This window comes from Neoarius graeffei, chromosome 12, assembly GCF_027579695.1.
Source record: "Neoarius graeffei isolate fNeoGra1 chromosome 12, fNeoGra1.pri, whole genome shotgun sequence".
Taxonomy (NCBI): Eukaryota; Metazoa; Chordata; class Actinopteri; order Siluriformes; family Ariidae; genus Neoarius; species Neoarius graeffei.
In genome coordinates this window covers 79,820,110-79,836,032 of record NC_083580.1, presented here as the reverse complement: position 1 = coordinate 79,836,032, position 15,923 = coordinate 79,820,110, and the positions used below count along the sequence as shown (strand labels likewise).

The 15,923-nt window shown below is 41.9% G+C and overlaps 1 protein-coding gene across 2 annotated transcripts in view; it reads right to left on the bottom strand.

Annotated features, from left to right (window-relative positions):
- The window catches only part of si:dkeyp-23e4.3 (rho GTPase-activating protein 7), a 98,196-nt gene extending 84,205 nt beyond the window's left edge, over nt 1-13,991 (bottom strand). The window contains exons 1-2 of one of the 2 annotated variants that reach the window (XM_060936518.1): nt 13,905-13,980; nt 13,516-13,678 (exon numbers count right to left, since the gene is read on the bottom strand). In XM_060936518.1, the coding sequence (XP_060792501.1) occupies nt 13,516-13,636 (121 nt within the window). In that variant the 5' untranslated portion in view covers nt 13,637-13,678; nt 13,905-13,980. Of the gene's footprint in view, nt 1-13,515 lie in introns of both variants that reach the window. The other variant, XM_060936517.1, reaches the window with a different exon arrangement.
- Between the last annotated feature and the right edge of the window lie 1,932 nt (nt 13,992-15,923).

Genomic DNA, 15,923 nt, shown 5'->3' with positions numbered 1-15,923 from the left:
GAATAAAGATCTATCTAAAATTATTAAAAATTAATAATAAATAATTAACTCTTTCCCACGAGAAAGCACACTTTGTTATTTCAAGATGATAAGATTTGGGTTGTATGGTGGTTCAGTGGCCATCACTGTCTCCTCAAAGCAAGAACGTTCTGGGTTCAAACCTCATAGCCGATGGGGGCCTTTCTGTGTGGAGTTTGCGTATTCTCCCAGTGCCTCCTTTCTGCATGGGTTTCCTCTGGGTGCTCCGGGTTTCTTCCACTGTTCAAACACCTGCAGATGAGGGTAAATACCTAGCCACTGGGGTTACACAAGCCAGTGCAGACTTGGCACCAGTCCGAAGCCTGGATAGATTGGGGAAGGTTATGTCAGGAAGGGCATCCAGCGTTAAAAATCTATTCCAAATCAATTGAGGCTGCACCCTGTATTCCTTCCCTGTCACAAACTGTGATCTATGTGATGAATCAAATAAACCTCAATAATTAACTCGTGTTCTGGAGAACATTTTATTCTTAAATTAAAAGCTTCCAGGAAAATCCGACAGGCATTGCAATGAAATACTGCTGAAATACTTCATATGTGCTTCTGATTGCACATCCAGTGAACCTTTGTGATCTTTCTGGAATGTAACAAACCTCAAAATCTAAAATAAATCTGATGATAAAGTATTTGGGCTATGGTATGCATTGGAACGAAGAGGAATGAAGGTGAGCAGTAGCAAAACCGAATACATGTGCATCAATGAGGATGGGGATGAGAGTGTAGTGAAGATGCAAGGAGTAGACGTAAAGAAAGTTGGTGAATTCAAGTACCTGGGGTCAACTGTGCAGGAAAATGGGGGCTGCGATAGTGAGGTGAGAAAGAGAGTGCAGGCAGGGTGGAGAAGGATTTCGGGAGTCATTTGTGATAGGAAAGGTAAGATGTATAAGACAGTAGTGAGACCAGCTGTGATGTATGGATTGGAGATCGTACCCTTAACGAAGAGACAGGAGGCAAAGTTGGAGGTGGCGGAGTTGGGGATGTTAAGGTTTGTGATGAGGTTGGACAGGATAAGGAATGAGCACATCAGAGGGACAGCACATGTGGAGAGCTTGGGAATGAAGCTAAGAGAGATGAGACTGAGATGGTATGGGCACATCCTGAGAAGAGATGTAGGAAGGAGAATGTTGAGGATGGAGCTGCCAGGTAAATGAAAATGAGGAAGGCCAAAGAGGAGATACATAGATGTGGCGAGAGAGGACATGAAAGTGGCGGGTGTGGTAGAGAAGGATGCGGAAGACAGGGAGCAATGGAGACGAAAGATCCGCTGTGACGACCCCTAATTGGGAGCAGCCAAAAGAAGAATTATTAATTATAAGGTGGGTATTGATGTTGACTCCAAGCAACAGTTCCTTGATTTGCAAGCAATTTGTTGTTTTTGTTTCAAAAGTTAGTTCCTGAGCTTATTCAATCATATTAAATTACAAAGTGAAAGACTGACAAAGTTCGACAGGGTGTGTGGTCGAGACTGATGATGAATTTGAGTGATGTCACTGAGGTTTATGAAGTTCAGGAGGTGAATAAGTGTTTGTAATTTTGTAAATATGGGGAAAAATTACTTGTTTTCCAGTTTCTGGTGGTGGTCTGGGTGTAGATTCATATTAAAAGCAAAACGCAAACATCTAGTCCAGGCCACGCCCATTTCCGGTTCAAATCCAGACAGAGTTAGAGATTTGGAGCACTTGCACAGATACTGATAAAGGATGTTCATCTCAACAGGACATGAAACGACTCAAATTTGTCACGTTATATGATATTAACATTAGTCATATTGACTCAATTGCCAATGAGATTTTAGAAAAAAACATTTCAAGCTGTTTGAAGTGGCTTAGCTTTCAATCACAGGTCTTCAAGGCACGCCATTTACAAAAGCACTAGAGTGCAGTGTCCCTGAAAATGTGCTGATTAAGAAATTGATTTAATATCTTCAGGGCAGGATTGACAGCTGCTGTAGAAGTGCTGGACCAATCCATGCATAATGGGGGGGAAAAAAAAACCTTCAGTGAAGGCCATTATGTAGGATAATCATCTTGGTCAGAGTGAAAATGAGAGAGTCAAGAGGAGGAACTGTGGTTGGGGATGATTTAAAATGAAGGAAATGAGGTATATAAAGGAAGGGAAGTCATAAACAGGAAGATAATTTGTTGGACCTTTCTGCTTCTTATAGAGGTCAGTCTGTTTATGAGCCATTAGCCTCTAGGCTGGTATGAATTGCGTTTAGGCACAGCAGGATGCCATGACTTAGGATCCAGAAAGAATTTTATTAAAGTTCTCCAATTTTCAAAGAAATGTACGGGTAAATACCACAGCCATCTACAATTACACGAGAACGTATGAGCTGAACTTCGGGTCAAAGTGCTCAAAGTGTGCTACAGTGGGGCAAAAAAGTATTTAGTCAGCTACCAATTGTGCAAGTTCTCCCACTTAAAAAGATGAGAGAGGCCTGTAATTTTCATCATAGGTACACTTCAACTACAGTATGAGAGACAGAATGGGGGGAAAGAATCCAGGAAATCACATTGTAGGATTTTTAATGAATTAATTGGTAAATTCCTCAGTAAAATAAGTATTTGGTCACCTACAAACAAGCAAGATTTCTGGCTCTCACAGACCTGTAACAACTTCTTTAAGAGGCTCCTCTGTCCTCCACTCGTTACCTGTATTAATGGCACCTGTTTGAACTCGTTATCAGTATAAAAGACACCTGTCCACAACCTCAAACAGTCACACTCCAAACTCCACTATGGCCAAGACCAAAGAGCTGTCAAAGGACACCAGAAACAAAATTGTAGACCTGCACCAGGCTGGGAAGACTGAATCTGCAATAGGTAAGCAGCTTGGTGTGAAGAAATCAACTGTGGGAGCAATTATTAGAAAATGGAAGCCATACAAGACCACTGATAATCTCCCTCGATCTGGGGCTCCATGCAAGATCTCACCCCGTGGGGTCAAAATGATCACAAGAACGGTGAGCAAAAATCCCAGAACCACACGGGGGGACCTAGTGAATGACCTGCAGAGAGCTGGGACCAAAGTAACAAAGGCTACCATCAGTAACACACTACGCCGCCAGGGACTCAAATCCTGCAGTGCCAGACGTGTCCCCCTGCTTAAGCCAGTACATGTCCAGACCCGTCTGAAGTTTGCTAGAGAGCATTTGGATGATCCAGAAGAGGATTGGGAGAATGTCATATGGTCAGATGAAACCAAAATAGAACTTTTTGGTAAAAACTCAACTTGTCGTGTTTGGAGGAGAAAGAATGCTGAGTTGCATCCAAAGAACACCATACCTACTGTGAAGCATGGGGGTGGAAACATCATGCTTTGGGGCTGTTTTTCTGCAAAGGGACCAGGACGACTGATCCGTGTAAAGGAAAGAATGAATGGGGCCATGTATCATGAGCTTTTGAGTGAAAACCTCCTTCCATCAGCAAGGGAATTGAAGATGAAACGTGGCTGGGTCTTTCAGCATGACAATGATCCCAAACACACCACCCGGGCAACGAAGGAGTGGTTTCGTAAGAAGCATTTCAAGGTCCTGGAGTGGCCTAGCCAGTCTCCAGATCTCAACCCCATAGAAAATCTTTGGAGGGAGTTGAAAGTCTGTGTTGCCCAGTGACAGCCCCAAAACATCACTGCTCTAGAGGAGATCTGCATGGAGGAATGGGCCAAAATACCAGCAACAGTGTGTGAAAACCTTGTGAAGACTTACAGAAAACATTTGACCTCTGTCATTGCCAACAAAGGGTATATAACAAAGTATTGAGATGAACTTTTGTTATTGACCAAATACTTATTTTCCACCATAATTTGCAAATAAATTCTTTAAAAATCAGACAATGTGATTTTCTGGATTTTTTTTTTTCTCATTTTGTCTCTCATAGTTGAAGTGTACCTATGATGAAAATTACAGGCCTCTCTCATCTAAGTAGGAGAACTTGCACAATTGGTGACTGACTAAATACTTTTTTGCCCCACTGTATATTGGTTAGGATGTCTTCATATACATGGAATTTCATGGATGTCATGGTGTTTAAAAAATGCTGCCAAATTGAGCAGTAATTTAAATCTGGAAGGCATGGAGTCAGGTCCGAGTTAAATGTTTGCAAACAACGCAACCTTATGAGACCTTTTCATTGAGGAAATTTCCAAACATGGTGGACGTTCACTGTCCATAATTTTCCATAATAGTGTTTAAAAAAAAAAAATGCTCAGGCAAATCAGCCAGTCTTTAAGAAAAAAATTGGAGAATATTCCTTCTATTACCAGTTTACTTTCATTTATTTATAATAATGTTTGTACAGGAGGCTCTCATCACCATGGAGTTTTTCAGAGAGGTCCTGCACATATACAATCGTAGCTATCTAATAAACAACTAATATCTCATCTCATTATCTCTAGCCGCTTTATCCTATTCTACAGGGTCGCAGGCAAGCTGGAGCCTATCCCAGCTGACTACGGGCGAAAGGCGGGGTACACCCTGGACAAGTCGCCAGGTCATCACAGGGCTGACACATAGACACAGACAACCATTCACACTCACATTCACACCTACGCTCAATTTAGAGTCACCAGTTAACCTAACCTGCATGTCTTTGGACTGTGGGGGAAACCGGAGCACCCGGAGGAAACCCACGCGGACACGGGGAGAACATGCAAACTCCGCACAGAAAGGCCCTCGCCGGCCACGGGGCTCGAACCCGGACCTTCTTGCTGTGAGGCGACAGCTCTAACCACTACACCACCGTGCCGCCCACAACTAATATGAATAAGAATTATACAAATAAAAACTAAGTGAAATATTTCTAAAATAATAATATTGGCTGGCTTTTTTAATAGTATATCAGATATATTCCATTCAGCTAGCATGATGCTGAACGAGTTGAAGACGAGTAGCTGAATGGAATACATCTGATATACCATAAAAAAGCCAGCCAATATTATTATTATTATTATTATTATTATACATATATACACACACACACACACACACACACACTTCATATCAGCATTTTCGAAGGCCAACGCTAGCTTACTCGCAAGTTGGCGCTGTTAGCGCAGCAGTGAAGTCACCTACAGCCGCTGTCGCGTTCATCAGTAGCACAGGCTAACGACCGAGAATCTAACTCTGTGTCCAAAATCACTCTCATATTTACTACTCCCTACTCACTATCTAGGGAATTCTATATAAAGGACTATAGTGAGCTCATTGATAAATTGTAAAAGCACTTTTGGACACTACTCCGCTGCATTATTTACATCATTACTGTCGCACCATTAAAACGTGCCAGATCAGACAGCTGGTGGGTTTTCAAAATAATAAATACATCCATGTGATTAAAATTTTTGTGATAAATCCATATTATAGCTACTGAGCACATTTCCCACATTAATAAATACAAAGTACTTTGTGTCTGCTGCATCTTTCAGTTCTTTTAAATCAAGGCTGAATCCTTTCTTTCTTCTTCGCCGCTGCCTTTTTATTAAATCAAATTTGAGGCTTTTGATTAATTCCTCGCTCTGCACTCTTTTATTCTATTTTAGCTTTTTTACTATTCTCTTACTATTTTTAATTGTACATGAATGTCCATTTATAATGTGTTTCTTCCTCTGTCCATTCAAACCCCCCCCCAGCGCGACCACAGTGCATGATGGGATATATTGCTTGGTTAGCGCCCATCAGTTGTACACACTTTTCATGATGCATTGTGGGATACTGTGAGTGCACTGTATAGGGTGTAATAATTCTCACTATACATTTGGACAGCACTACAAAATGGTGAACTCACTGTATAGTCCACCATATAGTGAGTAGGGAGTGATTTCGGACACAGGGTAAGATTTCTGTCTCCAGACTCCTCTTCCACGCTGCACGCTCTCCACAGTGTTTTTCACTCAGACTTAAGTATTCATTTACTGAGTTACTTTTAAAATCAACGTTGACAGCTACACCCAATGGAGCGACCTGGCAGCCAAAATTCTCTCAATCTTCTGTATTTAACGAAGCAACCCTGGCGGCCATGTTTGTTTTACAAACTGTTAGTCACTCACTACCATGGAAGTTTTACATCTCTGATGTCTCTTTTCCAGTTTTTTGATGTCTGTTGGTATGTTTTTCTCTTGTAGATATGCGTGAAGAATATTTAATGAAGTTTTGGGAGCCATTCAGGTGTTCAGCGCGTCTTTTGGTTTCATTTTGTTTATTTATTTAGTGCTTAATTATAACATAGCTAATCCTAGCAGTAGCGCTGGATTAGCCTTGTCTTCTCTCTTTCCCGGTGGACAAAGAAAGGATTCTGCATATGCACAGCAGAAAAGTTTTGTCATTGGATCTTCACATGAGCTCTGATGTGTGACGTCGTGTTGTCTTGACAATGTGCAATATTATAACAATATTTCACGCGCGTTCTCCATTGGGGAGAGTGATGTAATACATGGAGGATAAGTGAAATGATAATATTGAATGCTATCAATAAACCCGCTAGAAGGGAATTTTTATTCCATGGAAAAAGTGTCCTGTATGTATAATAATAAAATATATGTAATATATATGAAAAAATTAAGTTAATCTTCGAAACAATTTGAAATCATGAAGGCTTGATGTCTTTCTTTCTTTCTTTCTTTCTTTTTGGAATATCTAAATTATTCCAGTCAGCAGCTGTGTGAAATAATATGAAACTTTGCCCCAGTTAGTACGCACATGTGGCAAGTGTAAATCCTGACAGCGGTGTGTCTCATAATTATGTATATTATAATTCTGAGTAAAATTAAGATCAGAAATATTGTTAAGGCATTTAAATACAGCAATGGAGATGGCGGCGGACAGCTAGCAGTTCCCATTTTAACTGGTTAAGAGCTTGAGTAGCAGAAAAGTACTTGATTTGGTCTGAAATAGATCTTGCAGCATTATTTTATTTTATAATATTTGAAAATGTTGCATGACTACTTCATTTTTCCCCCCACCCCATACTAAATCAGCATCATGAAAAAGCAGTAATATAAATAAGGCGATTGTAAAGTGCCAAGCGAGTGCTAAGCAGTAGTAGATGCTTAAAGGTGCCCTTCCACCAAAAACGTTTAATACTGGCTCTTTTTGAAATACCATAGTTCACTCCGAGTTGCATATGCATGCTGCATGTGAACATGTAATTCTACTCCCATTCCCTGTATTAGCTTATGAAAGAAAATAGTCGGAAAAACGAGTGGATCAGAAAAAGCCATACGAAGTTACGTCACTTTGAAAATTAGCATTCATGGCCTCGCCCACCTTAGCTTGCGACCGCCCATGGGAAGAAAGTGCGAGGAGCGAGACGTAATTCGCCCCGAGGCGCGGCGTGGTGTTCCGCATCAGTTTCGTTTCAACGGCAGCTCCAGCCCAACTTTGCACGCTCATAACTCGGGCAGGGGAGGTCCCAGCCTCGCCAGACTTGGCAGCCAGCGGCCTCTGCCCTCTCCCGAACGAAAGAGTGCTCCCTGAGTGGGCTAGCTCCGTGCCTCGGGACGTAATTCACCTAACCCTAACCCTAGGTCCCAGCCTCCCCAGACTTGGCAGCCAGCGATCCCTGCCCTCTCCCGAACAAACCAGCGCTGCCAGGGCCCGTCAGCTCCCAGCCAGGGGATGTTATTCCCCCCACACACCCCGAGGCGAGCTCCACTCCGTGCCTCGTGCCTTGATGAAAGCCGCTGCCCCAGGGAGTATTCAATTAAATAAATGAATGAATTAACGAATGAATGAACGAACCACTCCCTCCCAGTCTCACACGCGCGCGTGCACGTTATAGGGCGCGGTCACTGGGGAAGACACACAAACGCACATTAATTCCTGTCAGGTGCAGTGATTCTGCCACTTACCTTCCCTGACTCTGCCCTCTATTCACAGACCAATGCTCGGTCACACCCCCGCTGCCACATCTACATTGTTATTGGTCAAAACATCGATGTCGAGACCATAATAGCCAATCAAAACAGTTTTTACAAAGACACCCACATCCACTTGTTCTGACCCACTGGAGGTAGCGTCACAGTGCTGTTAGCCAATCAGAGGTAACACGTTTACTGATTGCTGTTAGCCAATCAGAGGTAACACATTTACTGATTGCTGTTAGCCAATCAGAGGTAACACGTTTACTGATTGCTGTTAGCCAATCAGAGGTAACACGTTTACTGATTGCTGTTAGCCAATCAGAGGTAACACATTTACTGATTGCTGTTAGCCAATCAGAGGTAACACGTTTACTGATTGCTGTTAGCCAATCAGAGGTAACATGTTTACATGTCATGAATATTAATGAGTAAGAGCTGAAATCCTGTTGTTCTCCCGCCACCCACTCCTCCACCAAACTAGAACAGCCTGAAACAGGAGAACCACAGCATTTTTTTTTCACCAAAACCGGCTCACAGGGCATTCATTCATACCAGAGACCACCGCACAATTAATGAAAAAACGATGCAAGGGGACCTTTAACGCGATGCAATACGCCAAGTCTCTGATAGACTTTTGTGCTTAAGGCATCGATATGATCAGACCAGGTCATATTTTCATTGAATGTTAACACCTAAATATTTAAAAGATTCTTACTTACTTTACACTTTTTATATATTTTATTTCATAAAGCAAAAACCATTAGCGTCTACAGCGTTAATTCTGTTGCTCCAGACCTCTGGATCTCCCCTGGAGGGAGTGTCCTTTAATCCATTGTTCAAAAATGAAAAGAATATGGAGCAACCACCAAATGAGGACGCTGTCCACCAAAAATCAGTGGCCAGGTAGAGAAGGGATCAGTCGGAGAAGCAGGCAAGAGACCAAAGACAATGCTGAAAGAACTGGGTTTAAAAATCCCTTCTGTTTTCTCCAGTCTACGTTTTATGAGAAAATATTCTTAGGAGTTAGAACATTTATCCCTGAACTGTAAATACAATGTGCTTATTGACTGAGTGGGAGGGCCAGATGGGAAAATATTTGGCTCGAGGTCATGCCGGATGGAACATGCAAGTAACCAAGAACCATCTGAACCGACCTAACTGTCAATAAGCATTTTATCATATGACCTTTATAAACTAACATATACACAGTGGAAAACATTGAACAACGGTGTGCAAAAAATGAGCCAATCAATTTTTTTATTTGATTGACAGCAAACTGTTTATATGTTGAATCACTTTTGCACAAGTTTGAAATAACAGTTTGATTTTAAGAGAACATTGTTCATAAAAGTCAGTTCAAACTCGGGTCAGCTCATGGAGACCTCATCAATACAAGCCTGTTAAGTCGACACAAAATAACTTTGGTTCGAAAGCAAAACAGAGTTGAGTCGGCAATCGAGTCAATTCAATCTTCAGCTGATGATGACTTGATGACAAAATGTTGTTTTTGGATTAGTACAAACAAGTAAAATTTCTTCGGTTGAAAGTACTTTTTATTTATTTATTTATTTATTTATTTATTTATTTTTATTTATTTTCTTCCACAATTTCAGCTTGTTCAATTAGCTCTGTGTCTGATAAATCATCTGGATAATAGTAGGCATATCAGGTGAAAATTCAATCCAAGTTGCTTGAAACTGGTCTTGTTGAATGCAGAATTGAATGCAGAACAACAGACTTTTTACAGAATTAAAATATTTATCCGTTCTTGAGATATTACAAATCAAAGACTGAAAAAATGGCTTAATTTTTTTAGAAAACTGCCATAATATGCTGTAACATGGTCCAAAATGGGTGGGTCTCATTAACCAATGAGATCAAATGTTTTTTTTTTTTTCTTAATAACTTTCTATTTTTCAAGACATTTACATGGAAATTGGCAGGACCATAGATGGTTGTATACTGAATAAAAAGTTTAAAAAAATTAATAAAAACAAGTCATGCAAATTAGTATTTAATTAGTATTAATTATGCAAATGAAGTAAAACGTTAAATCAGTACACTCTCTTCTTCAAAGTTTCACCAAATGGCTTTATTTGTGCAATATAAAGCTGATCTTAACTCTCATTTATACATCACAAAGAAGGAGAAATCAATGTTAGTTATAAAATATGCACAAATAAGCATTGAATTTTGTTCACATCTATCACTCTCTATCAAAATAAAGTAATAAAAGATTATTTTTAATCCCCTCTTTGTGCTCTGTAGGACTTTGTATTTCTAAGTTGGTGCTACTAGTGTTTATATGAAAGAATATAAATGATCAATATTCATAGATTTCAAGGTGAACCTCAAACTGTCTGATCCACATCCAATAAACAATTCACATTAACTCAACTGAAATTGACACTCGTGTTTCTGACTTCCGTTTTTTTTTTAAAATCTCAATATTTTTTCATCAAAACAGCTCCAATTATATTCTAAAATAGTTATTTATTTACAGGAATCAGTTTGACTGAAAAAAATAAGTAGGTAAAGCACTGAAAACTCACTTCAAAGTCTCCTGTGAGTCATAACATCAAAACTAGCAGATGGAAAATGCTGCTGAATCCTTCATCAGAAACAGTGAGAGCGAGAGAACATCCCTATAAAAGTGATCTGATATTGACGAGTAATCCAGTGAGAAACCGATCAAGAGAGAGAGAGAACGAGCCTGACCACCGTAACTCAAAAAGAAAATCACCAGCAGTTTCCCGACATCATGCGAGCAGAGTTTTTACTCTGTTGTATCGACTTCAACCTGCCGTTACTCCCAAAGTATTGAACAGATCTTAACCAGATACATGAATGAAAACAGCAGAAGGAAGCGAGGGAAACTGGTCCGGGGCCGCGTATGGCTTTTTCCGGACCAGATTCAAAAATCCGTATCTATCCAGTCACGTGACTTTTCCCAATGGTTTTATTTAGAGCATGCGCACAGGTCCGTACGGGTCATATGATGTAAGAATATGAAAGGTGTCTCAACTTGTTTGGTTCTCATTATCATGTGGAAGGAGGAAATCCGAGACCTGTAATCTGAGACCAAATCACTTTGAACTGCTGGTCATGCTGCATAACTATAACACACTCTGAGGAAAGTGCTATTTACCCCCTTCTACATACATAAGCTCACAGGCGCCCGCTAGTGCAGAGAGAAAGTCTGCCCATCCCACGTATAGAGCACAGCTGATTTTACTCTCTAGGTCTCCCTGGTATTCGAGTTCATGATCTCCTGATAAGTTGAACGCTTTTCCGCTGGGTGGTCATTGTGAAGTGAAAACGTGGAATTCTCTTTTCTGCGACATATTTCTCACATTTCGTAATAACAGTTGATGGGGTCAACAAACATGGCTGCTAACAACAAGCCAATAAGAATTAAGAATCCAGTATGTCACATTGTAAATAATTGATTGTGTGATTCATAATGAGTATATAGACTGTACGTTGGAAACTTTTTTTTTTTTTATTTAAAAAAAAAATTTAATATAATACTTGTACCCCAATCAACATCTGCAGCTTCTGTCAATAGATGGATTCTGTGCATGGAATAAGTTGTCCATTACATATGCGTTCATGTCGATTCAATGAAATGCCTGCCAAGGAAACCAATAAATCAAGCGAGAAAGTCAAAAATGGACTGAAATGGAAAAGAGAAGAAATCCTTGAACAATACTCCTCCTTTAAAGCTCGCTCATGTGAACTTCTATTGAGTGCTATAATAATGATAATAATGACAAACAGCTCCAAGGTTCATGTTCTGAAAGCCATTTCTTATGATTTATGCAGTTTGGCGCTCGTGTGTTCTGAATGGCTGTGAACTCGATGCTAAACTTCGCTATCTGGTCGTTCATCTTTTGTTATGATCCGTCCCATTCTGGCCAGCTGAAGTGTTTATGTGGAGCTCAGAAGGATTTTATTCTCAGGTGGAAAACGTCTTAACAAGCCACAAGCCTTGACGTTCACTGATACTGTTCTGCTCCTGATAGCAACGATCGCCTCACTGACGACGTAGCGTGACTACGAGATGGATTTCACAGATGTAAGGTATCAAAAATCCTCAACCATCCCTGATAAAACGCTTTGCAAGCAGATATTCTGAACCATCCATGGCCAAGAGACGGAGGACGGGAAAAGGGACATGGTTTTCTTTCTTTCTATTAAATTGATCATAGCTTTTTCAGAGATTCTTTGTTGTTGTTGTAGCCAAGAAAAATGTGAAACCTGACCCCATTTCCCCCCCCCCCCCTCCCCAGCTGTGTATGTTTTTTTTTTTTTCCCTTTTCGCCTTTTTGAGATTGCAACATCTGGGAAGGGTTTCTCACAGTAATCTCTCCAAGCTCAGGGGCCTGCTCTGCATCATAATAGCACTCAGTCCCTCTCTTTCCTCTAACTAAGCCCACCATTTAAACCACACACACACACACACACACACACACGGCTTTAGTGCATGAAATGAGGTAATGCTTACATGATGAGAGTGAGAAACACAACTTGATCAGCCTTCTTGCAAAAGAGTTAGGCCAGGATTACAAAATAGTCATGGACAAAAAGTACATAAGGCTGAGCTCACACCTCTCTCTCTCTCTCTCTCTCTCTCTCTCTCTCTCTCTCTCTCAGAACCAGATGTTTACTTCAACAACTTCTTATTCTTTTTTTCCCCAAGTGATCCATTCTCTTTATGTTGGCTCTTGTTGTCCAAAGCACCCTGGCAATTGCATCATTGTGCGTGGTACCTCATTTGATTTTATTGATTTAGATTTAGTGTTTTGTAACAGAGCCTCACTTTTATTGGTCCTCGGAGAGCTCTTGTGGTCCATTTGGAGTTATTGCACGTTTTAGACACTAGCTGGTTCGCTCTTGATGAACGTCTTGTGTGTATGAATACGTCCGTCGTGTGTGTGAGAGACCGTATTTATGACATCTTGGGTCATCTTGAGTCTAAATATTAGGACAGTATGCCATAATCATAAACATCAACCCCAAATAATGAGCACTCAAAGGTCAACAGGGAGAAGAGTGGGTCGGAGAAAATCAGGTTCTCACAAGTGCTTGTTCACTCAAGGCCACTTGGTGAGGATTCTCAGAAGGCTTTGAGGATGCAAATAATAGCCATGTGAGCAATTAGCCTTGTCTTGTTTGAGTGCATGTCAGGTTAATATAGTCCAAAAGCTTGCAAATGTATGCACATTGCCAATTCATCTATTCTTCAGTGTCACCTTTTAAAGCCTCGTGCTATAATGAGATTTTAACATAAAATTCCAATTTTTTTTTCTCAGCCGCTCAATCTGTGAGGTAAAAACTTAAGAAACTTGGCAGAAGCCATGATAAACTTTCAGAATTTGCACAGACAAGCATTAATACAGTGAAGCAGATATCCACAATTATGCAACAAACACACATGATTAATTTTGAATTTTTGTTTTTTTAATTACTGCAAGCCTAAAAGTTTGATTAAGCATCTCTGGAACAACCCAGAACTTGATCTTGGTTCTTTTTATTTTAAAATGCACAAATGCCAGGAAAAAAAAATGCAGTTGATCTCAAGAGTGTTTGCGTTAATCATTCACGTAGCTGTACCTGATAGCCGTTTCTCACGTGCACTTCTCCAGAATATATCCCAAGCCTTATTGGTCGAGTCCTTCACATGCTCGCTGAAGGACCTCCGTAGTGGAGTTTTTACCGTGTGTGCCATATCCATGTGGTGTTCTGAAAACCGCTCAACACTCTTCCCTTACTCCATCTGCCGAGAGACACGAGTGAGGTTAGACAACTGACTGGAGCAAGAGGAAGAAAGTTTTCACCCTTGATGCAAAAAAGTCTGTATGTAATTTGGCACACACTCTCCTCCAAGCATGTGAGAGAGTGTGAGTGTGAGGGAGGGGAAAAAAGAGAAAATGTTTTCCCTCCACACACACAAACTAGGGGTCAAAGTCGCCTGAAAAGGAAATAAGGGTTGAGTAGGAAACCTCTTGTTTCAGAGTGAAAGATGCTTCTCCATCTGTGCGACCATAATTAACACACACATGCATACACACACTCGTGTCTGCGGAGTGCTGAGATAAATATTAAGGTTGAGAGAGAGAGAGAGAGAGAGAGAGACTGTCTGGGGAACTGGATGAATAACTGTCCCTTGTGTGTTGTTTGGTCTCATCCATCTTCCCCTTTCACAAGCAAAAGCAGAAGTTTTCTTCTCACTGACATTTAAAGTGTTCATGTTTCTTTCTGCACAAAGATCAGTTTGACTGCATGAACCATGCTTTCTTTTGGCAGAGAAAATCATTACTATAGAACTTGCAAGTTGAAAATGTATGGATATGAATTCTATACTGTTTTATTTTTAAATTACTGTACACATACATCACGTTAAAGCTATACTGCCTTTCAGATTTTTCAAGTGTTGGTCATAAAAAGAATTTTCCCCAACACCCAATTATTTTCGTTTAATGAACTGAAAGCTCGTCTCGTCTCGTCGTCTTCCGTTTTATCCGGGGCCAGGTCGCGGAGGCAGCAGTCTGAGCATGGAAGCCCAAACTTCCCTTTCCCCAGACACCTCGGCCAGCTCCTTGGGAAGAACACCGAGGCGTTCCCAGGCCAGCTGAGAGACATAGTCCCTCCAGCGTGTCCTGGGTCTTCCCCGGGGCCTCCTCCTGGGGGGACATGCCTGGAACACCTCCCCAGGGAGGCATCAAGGAGGCATCCAAAAAAGATGCCCGAGCCACCTCAGCTGATTCCTCTCGATGTGGAGGAGCAGCGTCTCTACTCCGAGCTCCTCCCGAGTGACTGTGCTTCTCACCCTATCTCTAAGGGAGCGCCCAGCCACCCTGCGAAGGAAACTCATTTCGGCCGCTTGTATCCACGATCTTGTTCTTTCAGTCATTACCCAAAGCTCATGACCATAGGTGAGAGTCAGAATGTAGATTGACTGGTAAATTGAGAGCTTCGCCTTTTGGCTCAGCTCCTTCTTCACCACGACAGACCGGTAAAGCGACTGCATCACCGCGGAGGCTGCACCAATCCGCCTGTCGATCTCACGCTCCATCCTTCCCTCACTCGTGAACAAGATCCCGAGATACTTAAACTCCTCCACTTGAGGCAGGACTTCTCCACCAACCTGGAGAGGGCAAGCCACCCTTTTCCGGTCGAGAACCATGGCAGTGCTTGGAGGTGCTGATTCTCATCCCAGCCGCTTCACACTCGAATGCAAACCACCCCAGTGCATGCTGAAGGTCCTGGTTTGAAGAAGCCAACAGGACAACATCATCTGCAAAAAGCAGAGATGAAATCCTGTGGTTCCCAAACAGTATTCCTTCCGGCCCCTGGCTGCGCCTAGAAATTCTGTCCATAAAAATTATGAACAGAATCAGTGACAAAGGGCAGCCCTGCCAGAGTCCAACATGCACTGGGAACAGGTCTGACTTACTGCCGGCAATGCGAACCAGACTCCTGCTCCGTTCGTACAGGGACCGGACAGCCCTTAGCAAAGAGCCCCGAACCCCATACTCCCGAAGCACCCCCCACAGAATACCACGAGGGACACAGTCGAATGCCTTCTCCAGATCCACAAAGCACATGTGGACTGGTTGGGCAAACTCCCATGAACCCTCGAGCACCCTATGAAGGGTATAGAGCTGGTCCAGTGTTCCGCGACCAGGACGAAAACTGTATTGTTCCTCCTGGATCCGAGGTTCGACTACTGGTCGAATTCTCCTCTCCAGTACCCTGGAGTAAACCTTCCCTGGGAGGCTGAGAAGTGTGATTCCCCTATAATTGGAGCACACTCTCCGGTCCCCTTTCTTAAAAAGAGGGACCACCACCCCAGTCTGCCACTCCAGAGGCACTGTCCCCGACCGCCACATGATGTTGCAGAGGCGTGTCAACCAAGACAGCCCCACAACATCCAGAGACTTGAGATACTCAGGGCGGATCTCATCCACCCCCGGTGCCTTGCCACCGAGGAGCTTGCAAACCACCTCAGTGACTTCGGC